A 20,346-nucleotide genomic window follows, 5' to 3' on the forward strand; every position below is an offset into this window, starting at 1 on the left:
CCGTCTCTCAATCATCACCTCCAGAACACTTTTTCTCTTATTCATCAACCCCAGGACCCTCCGTCACCTCGAGGACCCTCAGTCTCTCGTCCATCACTCCATGGACCCTCCGTCTCTCGTCTATCACCCCATAACTCTGCATGTTTAGTTTTTCACCTTCCGGACCCTGCGTCTCACATCCGTCACCTTTGTGAACCTCCGTCTCTCGTACGTCACTTTCAGGACCCTCAGTCTCTCATCTATCACCTTTATAATCCTCAGTCTCTTGTCCATCACATCCAGAACCCTCCGTCTCTTGTTCATCACCTCTAGGGCCCTCCTTCCATCATCGTTATGACTGTGTTGTTCCAGTTCTCTCTATCACCGTCAGTCTCTCTTGCCAGTCACCTCCAAGACCCTCCGTCACCTCCAGAACCCACAGTCTCTCATCCGTCACTCTAATGATCCTCTGGCTCTTGTCAGTCACCTCCAGAACCCTCCATCTCTCGTTCAACCCCTCTATGACCCTCCGTTTCTTGTCCGTCACCTCCATGATCCTCCGTCTCTCGCCCGTCACCTCTATGACTTTCTGTGTCACTTCTATGACCCTCCGTCTCTCGTTCATCACCCTTTTGACTGCTTTGCGCCCGTCATCTCTATCATCTTCAGTCTCTCTATCCTCCATCATCGCTCTCTTCTGGTTACTCTCGCTTCCCTGTAATCTCCTCAGTAAACATCCCTCTTTTGCTTCTAATTGCAAGGTGCCATCTTGTATTACCTGACTGTAGGCCGCAATAAGCAGTCCTGAACGTGTCCCTTTATAAATATACACAGCTCCTTGTCCATCCATCTCATATGGGGCTCCCACAGCCACCTCAGTGAGGCCATCTCCATCCAAATCCCCAAGGGACGACACAGCAGCTCCGAACTGAGACTGAAGATGACCCGGCTCCCCATGGAGGGTGACAACACACTGCAGTTTCTGCTAAACACACAGTCTGTTACTTATGAGGAATAACTCGGATGACATCTCATATTGCTCACAAAGATCTCACCTCATTGAACCGACACACAGAGACTTGTCCAGACCATCTAAGCTCATAGTGATGAGGAGCAGAAATCAACACCAGGTCCGTCACACCGTCTTGGTTAATGTCTGAAACAGCCAACTCTGCTCCAAAGTACGAGCCAACCTACAAGAAGAAAGTCTTCTGATTAGGGGCCAACATCTCACACTGCAGCTGGCCATGCTGTCACTCAGAGTCTCACCTGTTCACCTTGTAAGGAATCCACCTTCGTCCATCTAAGTTCTCCAGAAACTTCCTGCAGAACAGTGACTAGTCCGACATACTGGAAGCGAGGAGAACCCACCAAATACAGTGGTCCGTTCCCAGTATGAAGCAGCTCCACAGAGTATCCTGTGGTGAACAACAAGCTGTTGGGTGACTGTGTCCGGAGGACCAGCGCCCTAGAACTGCAGGGTCTCTTAATTGTAAATATATACTGTACGTCAGTGATGGGGGAGGGGGCACATCATTAATTAAAGTAGCGTTACTCACCCAGGTAGCCATACTTCTCATCGTCATTCCGGGACATGTAAGCGAGGCCTCCTTGCATGGAGACATTTAAGATTCCACCTGACCAATCAAATATCCCTGGATCCCCGAGAACGTCCCGTTCCTACAAGAAGAAGCAATAGTCACAGATCAGTGGCTCTGAGATACTGAGAATCCACCATGCTCCCCGCCAGCCCCAGTGTAATTCCAGCTCAAGTTGTATTTCTCGCTCCAGTACAGGGGACAATGGACTGAAGAAAAGCAGCTTCCCACAGAACAGATGTCCAAAATCCCCTCATGATAAATCTCTCCCTGCAAGGTCCACCTACACAAGAGGCAGAACCCAGGAGCCTGCCAAAACCTGGATGTAGCACCGGGACCAAGGACAAGGGGCTCTGTGATATCCCCACATAATATAACATGCATCTGATGCTCACCAATAGGGGTTTCCTAGAAGTCGCCCCTTTACCCCCTCAATAATGACCCCAAAGAGAGTAGTCCATGTACAGTCTCAGTGATGCTCCCCAGGAGTAGCCACTTTTCCCGCTCCCTCGTGATGGTTCCCAGGAGTAGCCCCTCTTACACCTCCACCCCCATCTTTGTCCCCAGGAGTAGCCCCTCTTACACCTCCACCCCCATAATGGTCCCCATGAGTAGCCCCTCTTACACCTCCACCCCCATCATGGTTCCCAGGAGTAGCCCTTCTTACACCTCCACCCCCATCATGGTCCCCAGGAGTAGCCCTTCTTACACCTCCACCCCCATCATGGTCCCCAGAAGTAGCCCTTCTTACACCTCCACCCCCATCATGTTCCCCAGGATTAGCCCTTCTTACACCTCCACCCCCATCATGGTCCCCAGGAGTAGCCCTTCTTACACCTCCACCCCATCATGGTTCCCAGCAGAAGACCTTCTTACACCTCCACCCCCATCATGGTCCCCAGGAGTAGCCCTTCTTACACCTCCACCCCCATCATGGTCCCCAGGAGTAGCCCTTCTTACACCTCCACCCCCATCATGGTCCCCAGGAGTAGCCCTTCTTACATCTCCACCCCCATCATGGTTCCCAGCAGAAGACCTTCTTACACCTCCACCCCCATCATGGTCCCCAGGAGTAGACCTTCTTACACCTCCACCCCCATCATGGTCCCCAGGAGTAGCCCTTCTTACACCTCCACCCCATCATGGTTCCCAGGAGTAGCCCTTCTTACACCTCCACCCCCATCATGGTCCCCAGGAGTAGCCCTTCTTACACCTCCACCCCCATCATGGTCCCCAGGAGTAGCCCTTCTTACACCTCCACCCCCATCATGGTTCCCAGCAGAAGACCTTCTTACACCTCCACCCCCATCATGGTCCCCAGGAGTAGCCCCTCTTACACCTCCACCCCCATCATGTTCCCCAGGAGTAGCCCTTCTTACACCTCCACCCCCATCATGGTCCCCAGGAATAGCCCTTCTTACACCTCCACCCCCATCATGGTCCCCAGGGGTAGCCCCTCTTACACCTCCACCCCCATCATGGTCCCCAGGGGTAGACCTTCTTACACCTCCACCCCCATCATGGTCCCCAGGAGTAGCCCTTCTTACACCTCCACCCCATCATAGTCCCCAGGAATAGCCCTTCTTACACCTCCACCCCCATCATGGTCCCCAGGAGTAGCCCTTCTTACACCTCCACCCCCATCATGGTTCCCAGGAGTAGCCCTTCTTACACCTCCACCCCCATCATGGTCCCCAGGAGTAGCCCTTCTTACACCTCCACCCCCATCATGGTTCCCAGCAGAAGACCTTCTTACACCTCCACCCCCATCATGGTCCCCAGGAGTAGCCCTTCTTACACCTCCACCCCCATCATGGTCCCCAGGAGTAGCCCTTCTTACACCTCCACCCCCATCATGGTTCCCAGGAGTAGCCCTTCTTACACCTCCACCCCCATCATGGTCCCCAGGAGTAGCCCTTCTTACACCTCTACCCCCATCATGGTCCCCAGGAGTAGCCCTTCTTACACCTCCACCCCCATCATGGTTCCCAGGAGTAGCCCTTCTTACACCTCCACCCCCATCATGGTCCCCAGGAGTAGCCCTTCTTACACCTCCACCCCCATCATGGTCCCCAGGAGTAGCCCTTCTTACACCTCCACCCCCATCATGGTTCCCAGCAGAAGACCTTCTTACACCTCCACCCCCATCATGGTCCCCAGGAGTAGCCCCTCTTACACCTCCACCCCCATCATGGTCCCCAGGAGTAGCCCTTCTTACACCTCCACCCCCATCATGGTCCCCAGGAATAGCCCTTCTTACACCTCCACCCCCATCATGGTCCCCAGGAGTAGCCCTTCTTACACCTCCACCCCCATCATGGTCCCCAGGAGTAGCCCTTCTTACACCTCCACCCCCATCATGGTCCCCAGGAATAGCCCTTCTTACACCTCCACCCCCATCATGGTCCCCAGGAGTAGCCCTTCTTACACCTCCACCCCCATCATAGTCCCCAGGAGTAGCCCTTCTTACACCTCCACCCCCATCATGGTTCCCAGGAGTAGCCCTTCTTACACCTCCACCCCCATCATGGTCCCCAGGAGTAGCCCTTCTTACACCTCCACCCCCATCATGGTCCCCAGGGGTAGACCTTCTTACACCTCCACCCCCATCATGGTTCCCAGCAGAAGACTTTCTTACACCTCCACCCCCATCATGGTCCCCAGGAGTAGCCCCTCTTACACCTCCACCCCCATCATGGTCCCCAGGAGTAGCCCTTCTTACACCTCCACCCCCATCATGGTCCCCAGGAATAGCCCTTCTTACACCTCCACCCCCATCATGGTCCCCAGGAGTAGACCTTCTTACACCTCCACCCCCATCATGGTCCCCAGGAGTAGCCCTTCTTACACCTCCACCCCCATCATAGTCCCCAGGAGTAGCCCTTCTTACACCTCCACCCCCATCATGGTTCCCAGGAGTAGCCCTTCTTACACCTCCACCCCCATCATGGTCCCCAGGAGTAGCCCTTCTTACACCTCCATCCCCATCATGGTCCCCAGGAGTAGCCCTTCTTACACCTCCACCCCCATCATGGTCCCCAGGGGTAGACCTTCTTACACCTCCAACCCCATCATGGTTCCCAGGAGTAGCCCTTCTTACACCTCCACCCCCATCATGGTCCCCAGGGGTAGACCTTCTTACACCTCCAACCCCATCATGGTTCCCAGGAGTAGCCCTTCTTACACCTCCACCCCCATCATGGTCCCCAGGGGTAGACCTTCTTACACCTCCAACCCCATGATGGTCCTCAGGAGTAGCCCCTCTTACCCCCATGATGGTCTCCAGGAGTATGTGCTCTTATCTTTGCATTGCTGATACCCCAGAGTAGCACCTCTTAATTCCCCATTGTTGGTCCCCAAGAGTAGCTCCTCTTACATCACTGTTGATGGTCCCCAGGGGTAGCACTTCTCACCCCCTCCTCCTGATAATGGTCCCAAGGGCTAGCCGCTCTTATATCCCCATAAATGGTCCCCAGGAGTAGCCCTTCTTACCGCCCATGATGGTTCTCAGGATTAGCCCCTCTCACCACTCCTCCAGATGATGGCTCCCATGAGCAGCCTCTCTTATCTCCCCATAAATGGTCCCAAGGAGTAGCGGCTCTAACCTTCCCATTGATGGTCCCCAAGAGTAGCCCCTCTTAACTCTCCTCCCGATGATGGTCCTCAGGAGTAGTGTCTTTTACCTCTCCATTGATGGTTCCCAGGAGTAGCCCCTCTTACCCCCATGATGGTCCCCAGGAGTAGGTGCTCTTATCTCCTCATTGATGATACCCAGGAGTAGCCCCTTTATCACCTCAGTGAATGTACTCTGGAGTAGTCGTTTCACATCCACCATGATTGTCCTCAGGAGTAGTATCTCTTACCACTCCATTACATCCATGATGGTCCCCAGGAGTAGCCCCTCTACCAAATCAATGATGGTCCTCAGAAGGGACCCTCTATTTCAGAACCAAATAATGGTCATAAGAATGAGCCCCAATACCTTCCTCTATGATGGCCCCCAGAAATAGCCTCTCTTACCCCTAACTGATGACCGGCAGAATATCCCTAGACCCCCTCAATGGTGAGCTTGTTCTGCGGTGTCCCCCAAAACTGTGGTTCTGCAGCTGTTGCAAAACTACAACCCACATCATCCCCTACGTAACCCTGAAGTGTGTCCCCTGACACCCATATTATGGAGCACATGGCACTGTGCAGACATCCAGAGGTGACCGTAGCGGATTTCACCCTTCAGGGAACAACTCTACTATGGTCGTGCGGACACACGTATGTATGAGGCATGTTTCCATCGGTGCCTACATTGGAACATTGCACCGTGTATTTAGAAAGGTCATCGACAGAATACGAGGCATAGAGAGAAATACCAAAGAGGGAATATGGGGCCGGAATATGTAACCAAAGGGCACCGTATCCGGACAGCGCGACACCTAAACTGGAGCCTCTTTTACTGTATAACCCTATAGCGCCGCCTATAGGAAGTAGCCATCCTATCGGTCACTATCGACCCCATCACGAGCCGTTACACGACTTAGGATAGAAGCCAAAACCAAAATCTCAATCGCAGACACTTTCAGGGTTGTGCCCCTCGTCAGCGCAATGTATGAGATCTGGTATGAGATCCAAGGGGCAACGCTTCTCCTTCCGGAGAGTGACACGTCACGCCAGTTTTGTTATAGGTCAAAACGTCACAGATCTCTGGATGATTTTATGGAGAAAAGTCTCCTTTCTTTATAGACTGGGAGTGCGGAGTGGCCTACATTGTCAATGCCGAGAGAGGTGTCATTACTGGAGAGGCACGTCCTAAGTGTGCCGCATATCCATCCACACCGCCCGGCACAACCCACCGCCCAGTACTGCCCACCGCCCAGTACTGCCCACCGCCCGGCACTGCCCAACGCCCAGTACTGCCCACCGCCCGGCACTGCCCAACGCCCAGTACTGCCCACCGCACAGCACTGCCCACCGCCCAGCACTACCCACCGCACAGCACTGCCCACCGCACAGCACTGCCCACCGCCCGGCACTACCCACCGCCCAGTACTGCCCACCGCACAGCACTGCCCAACGCCCAGTACTGCCCACCGCACAGCACTGCCCACCGCCCAGTACTGCCCACCGCCCGGCACTGCCCAACGCCCAGTACTGCCCACCGCCCGGCACTGCCCAACGCCCAGTACTGCCCACCGCACAGCACTGCCCACCGCACAGCACTGCCCACCGCACAGCACTGCCCACCGCACAGCACTGCCCACCGCCCGGCACTACCCACCACCCAGTACTGCCCACCGCACAGCACTGCCCAACGCCCAGTACTGCCCACCGCACAGCACTGCCCACCGCACAGCACTGCCCACCGCACAGCACTGCCCACTGCACAGCACTGCCCACCGCACAGCACTGCCCACCGCCCGGCACTGCCCAACGCCCAGTACTGCCCACCGCCCAGTACTGCCCACCGCCCAGTACTGCCCAGCGCACGGCACTGCCCAACGCCCGGCACTGCCCAACGCCCAGTACTGCCCACCGCACAGCACTGCCCACCGCCCGGCACTACCCACCGCCCAGTACTGCCCACCGCACAGCACTGCCCAACGCCCAGTACTGCCCACCGCACAGCACTGCCCACCGCACAGCACTGCCCACCGCACAGCACTGCCCACCGCCCGGCACTGCCCAACGCCCAGTACTGCCCACCGCACAGCACTGCCCACCGCACAGCACTGCCCACCGCACAGCACTGCCCACCGCCCAGTACTGCCCAGCGCACGGCACTGCCCACCGCCCAGCACTACCCACCGCACGGCACTGCCCACCGCCCAGTACTGCCCACCGCACAGCACTGCCCACCGCCCGGCACTACCCACCGCACGGCACTGCCCACCGCCCGGCACTACCCACCGCCCGGCACTGCTCAACGCCCAGTACTGCCCACCGCACAGCACTGCCCACCGCACAGCACTGCCCACCGCCCAGCACTGCCCACCGCACAGCACTGCCCACCGCACAGCACTGCCCACCGCCCAGCACTACCCACCGCACGGCACTGCCCACCGCCCAGTACTGCCCACCGCACAGCACTGCCCACCGCCCGGCACTACCCACCGCACGGCACTGCCCACCGCACGGCACTGCCCACCGCCCGGCACTACCCACCGCCCAGTACTGCCCAGCGCCCAGTACTGCCCAGCGCACGGCACTGCCCACCGCCCGGCACTGCCCAACGCCCAGTACTGCCCACCGCACAGCACTGCCCACCGCACAGCACTGCCCACCGCCCAGCACTACCCACCGCACGGCACTGCCCACCGCCCAGTACTGCCCACCGCACAGCACTGCCCACCGCCCGGCACTACCCACTGCACGGCACTGCCCACCGCCCAGTACTGCCCACCGCACAGCACTGCCCACCGCCCGGCACTACCCACTGCACGGCACTGCCCACCGCCCAGAACTGCCCACCGCACAGCACTGCCCACCGCACAGCACTGCCCACCGCACAGCAATGCCCACCGCACAGCACTGCCCACCGCCCAGTACTGCCCACCGCACAGCACTGCCCACCGCACGGCACTACCCACCGCACGGCACTGCCCACCGCCCGGCACTACCCACCGCCCAGTACTGCCCAGCGCACGGCACTGCCCACCGCCCGGCACTGCCCAACGCCCAGTACTGCCCACCGCACAGCACTGCCCACCGCACAGCACTGCCCACCACTACCCACCGCACGGCACTGCCCACCGCCCAGTACTGCCCACCGCACAGCACTGCCCACCGCCCGGCACTGCCCAACGCCCAGTACTGCCCACCGCACAGCACTGCCCACCGCACAGCACTGCCCACCGCCCAGCACTACCCACCGCACGGCACTGCCCACCGCCCAGTACTGCCCACCGCACAGCACTGCCCACCGCCCGGCACTACCCACTGCACGGCACTGCCCACCGCCCAGAACTGCCCACCGCACAGCACTGCCCACCGCTCAGCACTACCCACCGAACGGCACTGCCCACCACCCAGCACTACCCACCGCACGGCACTACCCACCGCCCAGCACTACCCACCGAACGGCACTGCCCAGCACTGCCCACCGCCCAGAACTGCCCACCGCACAGCACTGCCCACCGCACGGCACTACCCACCGCACGGCACTACCCACCGCACGGCACTACCCACCGCACGGCACTACCCACCGCACGGCGCTACCCACCGCACGGCACTGCCCACCGCCCAGCACTACCCACCGCCTGGCACCACCCACCGCCCAGTACTGCTCACCGCCCAGTACTGCCCACCGCACAGCACTGCCCAGCACTACCCACCAAACGGCACTGCGGCACTGCCCACCGCCCGGCACTACCCACCGCCAACCACTGCCCACCACACGCAGCTGCCCGGCACCACCCACTGTACAGCACTGCCCACAGCACACCACTGCCCACCGCCCTGCACTTACCAACACTAGGCACTGCCCATCACACACCACTGCCTGGCACTGCCCACCACAGTACTGCCCACTGCCTGGCACTACCAACGCCTGGCACTACCCAACGCTTACCGCTGTGAGAACGGCACTCAGCCCCGCAGATGACATCTCCTGAGTGAAGTTGGAGCCCTGTGCCACTCCTGAAAGAGGAAAGCAAACCTGACGGATCCACTTATGTCATGCAGGATCAGTAATGTAATGTATGTACACAGTGACTGCACCAGCGGAATAGTGAGTGCAGCTCTGGAGGATAATACAGGATGTAACTCAGGATCAGTAATGTAATGTATGCACACAGTGACTGCACCAGCAGAATAGTGAGTGCAGCTCTGGAGTATAATACAGGAGGTAACTCAGGATCAGTAATGTAATGTATGTACACAGTGACTGCACCAGCAGAATAGTGAGTGCAGCTCTGGGGTATAATACAGGATGTAACTCAGGATCAGTAATGTAATGTATGTACACAGTGACTGCACCAGCAGAATAGTGAGTGCAGCTCTGGAGTATAATACAGGAGGTAACTCAGGATCAGTAATGTATGTACACAGTGACTGCACCAGCAGAATAGTGAGTGCAGCTCTGGAGTATAAAACAGGATGTAACTCAGGATCAGTAATGTATGTACACAGTGACTGCACCAGCAGAATAGTGAGTGCAGCTCTGGAGTATAATACAGGAGGTAATTCAGGATCAGTAATATATGTACACAGTGACTGCACCAGCAGAATAGTGAGTGCAGCTCTGGAGTATAAAACAGGATGTAACTCAGGATCAGTAATGTAATGTATGTACACAGTGACTGCACCAGCAGAATAGTGAGCGCAGCTCTGGGGTATAATACAGGATGTAACTCAGGATCAGTAATGTAATGTATGTACACAGTGACTGCACCAGCAGAATAGTGAGTGCAGCTCTGGAGTATAATACAGGATGTAACTCAGGATCAGTAATGTAATGTATGTACACAGTGACTGCACCAGCAGAATAGTGAGTGCAGCTCTGGAGTATAATACAGGATGTAACTCAGGATCAGTAATGTAATGTATGTACACAGTGACTGCACCAGCAGAATAGTGAGTGCAGCTCTGGGGTATAAAACAGGATGTAACTCAGGATCAGTAATGTAATATATGCACACACCGACTGCACCAGCAGAATAGTGAGTGCAGCTCTGCAGTATAATACAGGATATAACTCAGGATCAGTAATGTAATGTATGTACACAGTGACTGCACCAGCAGAATAGTGAGTGTAGCTCTGGGGTATAATACAGGATGTAACTCAGGATCAGTAATGTATGTACACAGTGACTGCACCAGCAGAATAGTGAGTGCAGCTCTGGAGTATAATACAGGATGTAACTCAGGATCAGTAATGTAATGTATGTACACAGTGACTGCACCAGCAGAATAGTGAGTGCAGCTCTGGAGTATAATACAGGATATAACTCAGGATCAGTAATGTAATGTATGTACACAGTGACTGCACCAGCAGAATAGTGAGTGCAGCTCTGGAGTATAATACAGGATGTAACTCAGGATCAGTAATGTAATGTATGCACACAGTGACTGCACCAGCAGAATAGTGAGTGCAGCTCTGGAGTATAATACAGGATATAACTCAGGATCAGTAATGTATGTATACAGTGACGGCACCAGCAGAATAGTGAGTGCAGCTCTGGGGTATAATACAGGATGTAACTCAGGATCAGTAATGTAATGTATGTACACAGTGACTGCACCAGCAGAATAGTGAGTGCAGCTCTGGGGTATAATACAGGAGGTAACTCAGGATCAGTAATGTAATGTACGTACACAGTGACTGCACCAGCAGAATAGTGAGTGCAGCTCTGGAGTATAATACAGGAGGTAACTCAGGATCAGTAATGTAATGTATGTACACAGTGACTGCACCAGCAGAATAGTGAGTGCAGCTCTGGAGTATAATACAGGATGTAACTCAGGATCAGTAGTGTAATGTATGTACACAGTGACTGCACCAGCAGAATAGTGAGTGCAGCTCTGGAGTATAATACAGGATGTAACTCAGGATCAGTAATGTAATGTATGTACACGGTGACAGCACCAGCAGAATAGTGAGTGCAGCTCTGGGGTATAATACAGGATGTAACTCAGGATCAGTAATGTAATGTATGTACACAGTGACTGCACCAGCAGAATAGTGAGTGCAGCTCTGGTGTATAATACAGGATGTAACTCAGGATCAGTAATGTAATATATGCACACACCGACTGCACCAGCAGAATAGTAAGTGCAGCTCTGGAGTATAATACAGGATATAACTCAGGATCAGTAATGTAATGTATGTACACAGTGACTGCACCAGCAGAATAGTGAGTGCAGCTCTGGAGTATAATACAGGATGTAACTCAGGATCAGTAATGTAATGTATGTACACAGTGACTGCACCAGCAGAATAGTGAGTGCAGCTCTGGGGTATAATACAGGATATAACTCAGGATCAGTAATGTAATGTATGTACACAGTGACTGCACCAGCAGAATAGTGAGTGCAGCTCTGGAGTATAATACAGGATATAACTCAGGATCAGTAATGTATGTACACAGTGACTGCACCAGCAGAATAGTGAGTGCAGCTCTGGGGTATAATACAGGAGGTAACTCAGGATCAGTAATGTAATGTATGTACACAGTGACTGCACCAGCAGAATAGTGAGTGCAGCTCTGGAGTATAATACAGGAGGTAACTCAGGATCAGTAATGTAATGTATGTACACAGTGACTGCTCCAGCAGAATAGTGAGTGCAGCTCTGGAGTATAATACAGGATGTAATCAGGATCAGTAATGTATGTACACAGTGACTGCACCAGCAGAACAGTGAGTGCAGCTCTGGGGTATAATACAGGATGTAACTCAGGATCAGTAATGTAATGTATGTACACAGTGACTGCACCAGCAGAATAGTGAGTGCAGCTCTGGGGTATAATACAGGATGTAACTCAGGATCAGTAATGTAATAAATGTACACAGTGACTGCACCAGCAGACTAGTGAGTGCGGCTCTGGGGTATAATACAGGTAGTAACTCAGGATCAGTAATGTAATGTATGTACACAGTGACTGCACCAGCAGAATAGTGAGTGCAGCTCTGGGGTATAATACAGGAGGTAACTCAGGATCAGTAATGTAATGTATGTACACAGTGACTGCACCAGCAGAATAGTGAGTGCAGCTCTGGGGTATAATACAGGATGTAACTCAGGATCAGTAATGTAATGCATGTACACAGTGACTGCACCAGCAGAATAGTGAGTGCAGCTCTGGGGTATAATACAGGATGTAACTCAGGATCAGTAATGTAATGTATGTACACAGTGACTGCTCCAGCAGAATAGTGAGTGCAGCTCTGGAGTATAATACAGGATGTAATCAGGATCAGTAATGTAATGTATGTACACAGTGACTGCACCAGCAGAATAGTGAGTGCAGCTCTGGGGTATAATACAGGATGTAACTCAGGATCAGTAATGTAATGTATGTACACAGTGACTGCACCAGCAGAATAGTGAGTGCAGCTCTGGGGTATAATACAGGATGTAACTCAGGATCAGTAATGTAATGTATGTACACAGTGACTGCACCAGCAGAATAGTGAGTGCAGCTCTGGAGTATAATACAGGATGTAACTCAGGATCAGTTATGTAATGTATGTACACAGTGACTGCACCAGCAGAATAGTGAGTGCAGCTCTGGGGTATAATACAGGATGTAACTCAGGATCAGTAATGTAATGTATGTACACAGTGACTGCACCAGCAGAATAGTGAGTGCAGCTCTGGAGTATAATACAGGATGTAACTCAGGATCAGTAATGTAATGTATGTACACAGTGACTGCACCAGCAGAATAGTGAGTGCAGCTCTGGGGTATAATACAGGATGTAACTCAGGATCAGTAGTGTAATGTATGTACACAGTGACTGCACCAGCAGAATAGTGAGTGCACCTCTGGGGTATAATACAGGAGGTAACTCAGGATCAGTAATGTAATGTATGTACACAGTGACTGCACCAGCAGAATAGTGAGTGCAGCTCTGGGGTATAATACAGGATATAACTCAGGATCAGTAATGTAATGTATGTACACCGTGACTGCACCAGCAGAATAGTGAGTGCAGCTCTGGAGTATAATACAGGATGTAACTCAGGATCAGTTATGTAATGTATGTACACAGTGACTGCACCAGCAGAATAGTGAGTGCAGCTCTGGGGTATAATACAGGATATAACTCAGGATCAGTAATGTAATGTATGTACACAGTGACTGCACCAGCAGAATAGTGAGTGCAGCTCTGGAGTATAATACAGGATATAACTCAGGATCAGTAATGTATGTACACAGTGACTGCACCAGCAGAATAGTGAGTGCACCTCTGGGGTATAATACAGGAGGTAACTCAGGATCAGTAATGTAATGTATGTACACAGTCACTGCACCAGCAGAATAGTGAGTGCAGCTCTGGGGTATAATACAGGATGTAACTCAGGATCAGTAATGTAATGCATGTACACAGTGACTGCACCAGCAGAATAGTGAGTGCAGCTCTGGGGTATAATACAGGATGTAACTCAGGATCAGTAATGTAATGTATGTACACAGTGACTGCTCCAGCAGAATAGTGAGTGCAGCTCTGGAGTATAATACAGGATGTAATCAGGATCAGTAATGTAATGTATGTACACAGTGACTGCACCAGCAGAATAGTGAGTGCAGCTCTGGGGTATAATACAGGATGTAACTCAGGATCAGTAATGTAATGTATGTACACAGTGACTGCACCAGCAGAATAGTGAGTGCAGCTCTGGGGTATAATACAGGATGTAACTCAGGATCAGTAATGTAATGTATGTACACAGTGACTGCACCAGCAGAATAGTCAGTGCAGCTCTGGATTATAATACAGGATGTAATCAGGATCAGTAATGTATGTACACAGTGACTGCACCAGCAGAATAGTGAGTGCAGCTCTGGGGTATAATACAGGATGTAACTCAGGATCAGTAATGTATGTACACAGTGACTCCACATTTTCTATACACTATTTCTGCTTGTAAACGAATATGATGAGACTCACCTTCAATTGCGAGGATCTTGCTTTGCAGCTCATTAAAGAAACCCACAAGTCTAGAGTAATCTGTTAGGACTTCTGTGTGCTTATCTGTTGGATAAGAAGCCAGTTTGGCTATTTTGTCTCTTAAGCTTATGAAGTTTTTTCCTACCTGTTAAGAAAATAAATTTGTATATGGCATTTGTAAAACTGTAGAAATGACAGACTTTAATTTGTTTGTCTACAGAGTAAAGAAGAGACAACAGAAGATAGCTCTGAGAGGGCATCACAGATGATAAGTGGTGGACAGAAGATAACCCTGAGATGGCGTCATGGATGAGGAGTGGTGGACAGAAGATAACCCCGAGATGGCGGCATGGATGAGGAGTGGTGGACAGAAGATAACCCCGAGATGGCGGCATGGATGAGGAGTGGAAGACAGAAGATGACCCCGAGATGGCGTCATGGATGAGGAGTGGAGGACAGAAGAGAACCCCGAGATGGCGTCATGGATGAGGAGTGGAGGACAGAAGAGAACCCCGAGATGGCGTCATGGATGAGGAGTGGTGGACAGAAGATAACCCCGAGATGGCGTCATGGATGAGGAGTGGAAGACAGAAGATGACCCCGAGATGGCGGCATGGATGAGGAGTGGAGGACAGAAGAGAACCCCGAGATGGCGTCATGGATGAGGAGTGGAGGACAGAAGATAACCCCAAGATGGCGTCATGGATGAGGAGTGGAGGACAGAAGTTAACTCTGACATGGCGTCATGGATGAGGAGTGGAGGACAGAAGAGAACCCGAGATGGCGGCATGCATGAGGAGTGGAGGACAGAAGATAACCCTGACATGGCGTCATGGATGAGGAGTGGTGGACATAAGATAACCCCGAGATGGCGTCATGGATGAGGAGTGGAGGACAGAAGATAACCCCAAGATGGCGTCATGGATGAGGAGTGGAGGACAGAAGATAACTCTGACATGGCGTCATGGATGAGGAGTGAAGGACAGAAGATAACCTCAAGATGGCATCATGGATGAGGAATGGAGGACAGAAGATAACCCTGATATGGCGTCATGGATGAGGAGTGGAGGACAGAAGATAACCCGGAGATGGCGTCATGGATGAGGAGTGCAGGACAGAAGATAACCCTGACATGGCGTCATGGATGAGGAGTGGAGGACAGAAGATAACCCAGAGATGGCGCCATGGATGAGGAGTGGAGGACAGAAGATAACCCCGAGATGGCGTCATGGATGAGGAGTGGAGGACAGAAGATAACCCCAAGATGGCGTCATGGATGAGGAGTGGAGGACAGAAGATAACTCTGACATGGCGTCATGGATGAAGAGTGGAGGACAGAAGATAACCCCAAGATGGCATCATGGATGAGGAATGGAGGACAGAAGATAACCCTGATATGGTGTCATGGATGAGGAGTGGAGGACAGAAGATAACCCGGAGATGGCGTCATGGATGAGGAGTGGAGGAAAGAAGATAACCCTGACATGGCGTCATGGATGAGGAGTGGAGGACAGAAGATAACCCAGAGATGGCGCCATGGATGAGGAGTAGAGGACAGAAGATAACCCGGAGATGGCGTCATGGATGAGGAGTGGAGGACAGAAGATAACCCGGAGATGGCGTCATGGATGAGGAGTGGAGGACAGAAGATAACCCCAAGATGGCGTCATGGATGAGGAGTGGAGGACAGAAGATAACCCCGAGATGGCATCATGGATGAGGAGTGGAGGACAGAAGATAACCCCGAGATGGCCTCACGGATGAGGAGTGGAGGACAGAAGATAACCCCGAGATGGCGTCATGGATGAGGAGTGGAGGACAGAAGAGAACCCCGACATGGTGTCATGTATGAGTAGAAGACAGAAGGTACCCCTGAGATGGCGTCATGGATGAGTGGAGGACAGAAGATAACCCTCACATGGCATCATGGATTAGGAGTGGAAGACAGAAGATAACTTCGAGATTGTGTCATGGATGAGGAGTGGAGGAAAGAAGATAACCCCGAGATGGCATCATGGATGAGGAGTGGAGGACAGAAGATAACCCCGAGATGGCATCATGGATGAGGAGTGGAGGACAGAAGATAACCCCGAGATGGCATCATGGATGAGGAGTGGAGGACAGAAGATAACCCCAAGATGGCGTCATGGATGAGGAGTGGAGGAAAGAAGATAACCCTGATATGGCATCATGGATGAGGAGTGGAGGACAGAAGATAACCCGGAGATGGCGCCATGGATGAGGAGTGGAGGACAGAAGATAACCCCAAGATGGCGTCATGGATGAGGAGTGGAGGAAAGAAGATAACCCTGATATGGCATCATGGATGAGGAGTGGAGGACAGAAGATAACCCGGAGATGGCGCCATGGATGAGGAGTGGAGGACAGAAGATAACCCCGGAGATGGCGCCATGGATGAGTAGTGGAGGACAGAAGATAACCCCAAGATGGTGTCATGGATGAGGAGTGGAGGACAGAAGATAACCCCAAGATGGCGTCATGGATGAGGAGTGGAGGACAGAAGATAACTTCGAGATTGTGTCATGGATGAGGAGTGGAGGAAAGAAGATAACCCTGATATGGCATCATGGATGAGCAGTGGAGGACAGAAGATAACCCCAAGATGGCATCATGGATGAGGAGTGGAAGACAGAAGATAACCCCAAGATGGCATCATGGATGAGGAGTGGAGGACAGAAGAGAACCCCGACATGGTGTCATGTATGAGTAGAAGACAGAAGGTACCCCTGAGATGGCGTCATGGATGAGTGGAGGACAGAAGATAACCCTCACATGGCATCATGGATTAGGAGTGGAAGACAGAAGATAACTTCGAGATTGTGTCATGGATGAGGAGTGGAGGAAAGAAGATAACCCCGAGATGGCATCATGGATGAGGAGTGGAGGACAGAAGATAACCCCGAGATGGCATCATGGATGAGGAGTGGAGGACAGAAGATAACCCCGAGATGGCATCATGGATGAGGAGTGGAGGACAGAAGATAACCCCAAGATGGCGTCATGGATGAGGAGTGGAGGAAAGAAGATAACCCTGATATGGCATCATGGATGAGGAGTGGAGGACAGAAGATAACCCGGAGATGGCGCCATGGATGAGGAGTGGAGGACAGAAGATAACCCCGAGATGGCGTCATGGATGAGGAGTGGAGGAAAGAAGATAACCCTGATATGGCATCATGGATGAGGAGTGGAGGACAGAAGATAACCCGGAGATGGCGCCATGGATGAGGAGTGGAGGACAGAAGATAACCCCAAGATGGCGTCATGGATGAGGAGTGGAGGAAAGAAGATAACCCTGATATGGCATCATGGATGAGGAGTGGAGGACAGAAGATAACCCGGAGATGGCGCCATGGATGAGGAGTGGAGGACAGAAGATAACCCCGGAGATGGCGCCATGGATGAGTAGTGGAGGACAGAAGATAACCCCAAGATGGTGTCATGGATGAGGAGTGGAGGACAGAAGATAACCCCAAGATGGCGTCATGGATGAGGAGTGGAGGACAGAAGATAACTTCGAGATTGTGTCATGGATGAGGAGTGGAGGAAAGAAGATAACCCTGATATGGCATCATGGATGAGCAGTGGAGGACAGAAGATAACCCCAAGATGGCATCATGGATGAGGAGTGGAAGACAGAAGATAACCCCAAGATGGCATCATGGATGAGGAGTGGAGGACAGAAGATAACCCCGAGATTGTGTAATGTATGAGTAGAAGACAGAAGGTACCCCTGAGATGGTGTCATGGATGAGGAGTGGAGGACAGAAGATAACCCTCACATGGCGTCATGGATGAGGAGTGGAAGACAGAAGATAACCTCGAGATTGTGTCATGGATGAGGAGTGGAGGAAAGAAGATAACCCTGATATGGCGTCATGGATGAGGAGTGGAGGACAGAAGATAACCCGGAGATGGCGCCATGGATGAGGAGTGGAGGACAGAAGATAACCCCGAGATGGCGTCATGGATGAGGAGTGGAGGACAGAAGATAACCCCAAGATGGCGTCATGGATGAGGAGTGGAGGACAGAAGATAACCCCAAGATGGCGTCATGGATGAGGAGTGGAGGACAGAAGAGAACGATGAGATGGCGTCATGGATGAGGAGTAGAAGACAGAAGATAACCCCAAGATGGCGTCATGGATGAGGAGTGGAAGACAGAAGATAACTCTGACATGGCGTCATGGATGAGGAGTGGAGGACAGAAGATAACCCTCACATGGCGTCATGGATGAGGAGTGGAGGACAGAAGATAACCCTGAGATGGCGTCATGGATGAGGAGTAGAAGACAGAAGATACCCCTGAGATGGTGTCCTAGATGAGGAGTCCAGGACTGAAAAATCACCCTGTGATGTTGTCTTTGTTTAGGAGTGAAATACAGAAGGTAGCCCTGACATATCATGCTGGATGAGGAGTGGAGGACAGAAGATAGCCCTGTGAGAGCACTGAAGACAAAGCTGGTTACCCCAATCACATAACGGGTGACTTTCTGCTGGTCTGTAGCTTCTATCACTCCATTATTACTATCGTGGGAGTCTCCATCTGACAGAAGGAGAAGAATTTTCTTTGCCTGCTCCCGAGCTCCCGCTACCGGTGTGAAGATCTCATTTCTGCAGGAATACATGGGATTTTAATAGATGTGTAATAGCACAAATCACTGAGAACTTCATGAGAACAGGTAAACGGACTCTACACATAAAGCTTCAGGAAACCAATACCTCCATCCAAGATTGATTATGGGATCTCATAAACGTTGGAAATGAAGCGTGATCAACGGTTGCCGGTGTGTGCAGGAACCATGATAGGCCTGCAGCAATTGTGACCAGGATCCAGCTACCGGTGTCCCCTCCGGAGGCCCTGGACGCCACTGCTGCCTCCTTTATGAATTATCAGTATATAGCCCCTATCGACGAGGCCCCACACCCGACCAGAAAAGGACACACAACCACCACCATAGGGACTCAGAGGACTTACAGGGTGAAGTTGATGGCTTTGAATATCTTTGTTCCACCTCCTAAATGTTTCATGTCTAAAATTCCTCCTTCACCCTTTCCATTCTGATAATCCTTAAAATTGAAAATTTTCTCTGGAAAACTGGCAAACTTAACAACCGCAAACTATAAAAAAAGAAAAGTAATTTATTGTTGAGCAGAAAGAAAATACAATTAATGGTCCAAGAGGAAAAAAGAGACTGCAGATCGGTATGTGATGGAGGAGGAGGGTCAACAAAGCAATGTAGGTATGTGGTGGAGGAGGAGGGTGGAGAATGGAGATGTTGGTATGTGATGGGAGAGGAGGTGGAGATTATTAAAGATATCAGTATGTGATGGAGGAGGAGGAGGGTAGAGAATGCAGAAGTCAGTATGTGAGGGGGAGGAAGGTGGAAAATGGAGATGTCAATATGTGATGAGGAAGGTGGAGAATGGAGAAGTTGGTATGTGATGGGGAGGAGGAAGGTGGAAATGGAGATGTCAATATGTGATGAGGAAGGTGGAGAATGGAGAAGTTGGTATGTGATGGGGAGGAGGAGGAAGGTGGAGAATGGAGATGTCAATATGTGATGAGGAAGGTGGAGAATGGAGAAGTTGGTATGTGATGGGGAGGAGGAGGAAGGTGGAGAATGGAGATGTCAATATGTGATGAGGAAGGTGGAGAATGGAGAAGTTGGTATGTGATGGAGGAGGAGGAAGGTGAAGAATGGAGAAGTTGGTATGTGATGGGGAGGAGGAGGAAGGTGGAGAATGGAGATGTCAATATGTGATGGAGGAGGAAGAAGGTGGAGAATGGAGAAGTTAGTATGTGATGGGGAGGAGGAGGAAGGTGGAGAATGGAGAAGTTGGTATGTGATGGGGAGGAGGAGGAAGGTGGAGAATGGAGATGTCAATATGTGATGAGGAAGGTGGAGAATGGAGAAGTTGGTATGTGATGGGGAGGAGGAGGAAGGTGGAGAATGGAGATGTCAATATGTGATGAGGAAGGTGGAGAATGGAGAAGTCGGTATGTGATGGGGAGGAGGAGGAAGGTGGAGAATGGAGATGTCAATATGTGATGAGGAAGGTGGAGAATGGAGAAGTTGGTATGTGATGGGGAGGAGGAGGAAGGTGGAGAATGGAGATGTCAATATGTGATGAGGAAGGTGGA

General features: G+C 52.0%; 1 protein-coding gene across 3 annotated transcripts in view; it reads right to left on the minus strand.

The window, feature by feature from the left end:
* LOC143784993 (integrin alpha-L-like) overlaps window positions 1-20,346 on the minus strand; it is a 105,326-nt gene that overhangs the window by 47,340 nt on the left and 37,640 nt on the right. For 2 of the 3 annotated variants that reach the window (XM_077273620.1, XM_077273622.1), the window contains exons 7-14: window positions 19,180-19,322; window positions 18,671-18,815; window positions 14,181-14,325; window positions 9,136-9,203; window positions 1,539-1,659; window positions 1,249-1,397; window positions 1,035-1,172; window positions 758-964 (exon numbers count right to left, since the gene is read on the minus strand). In XM_077273620.1, the coding sequence (XP_077129735.1) occupies window positions 758-964; window positions 1,035-1,172; window positions 1,249-1,397; window positions 1,539-1,659; window positions 9,136-9,203; window positions 14,181-14,325; window positions 18,671-18,815; window positions 19,180-19,322 (1,116 nt within the window). The remainder of the gene's footprint in view (window positions 1-757; window positions 965-1,034; window positions 1,173-1,248; window positions 1,398-1,538; window positions 1,660-9,135; window positions 9,204-14,180; window positions 14,326-18,670; window positions 18,816-19,179; window positions 19,323-20,346) is intronic. The other variant, XM_077273621.1, reaches the window with a different exon arrangement.

The sequence above is a fragment of the Ranitomeya variabilis genome, chromosome 7, assembly GCF_051348905.1.
Source record: "Ranitomeya variabilis isolate aRanVar5 chromosome 7, aRanVar5.hap1, whole genome shotgun sequence".
NCBI lineage: Eukaryota > Metazoa > Chordata > Amphibia > Anura > Dendrobatidae > Ranitomeya > Ranitomeya variabilis.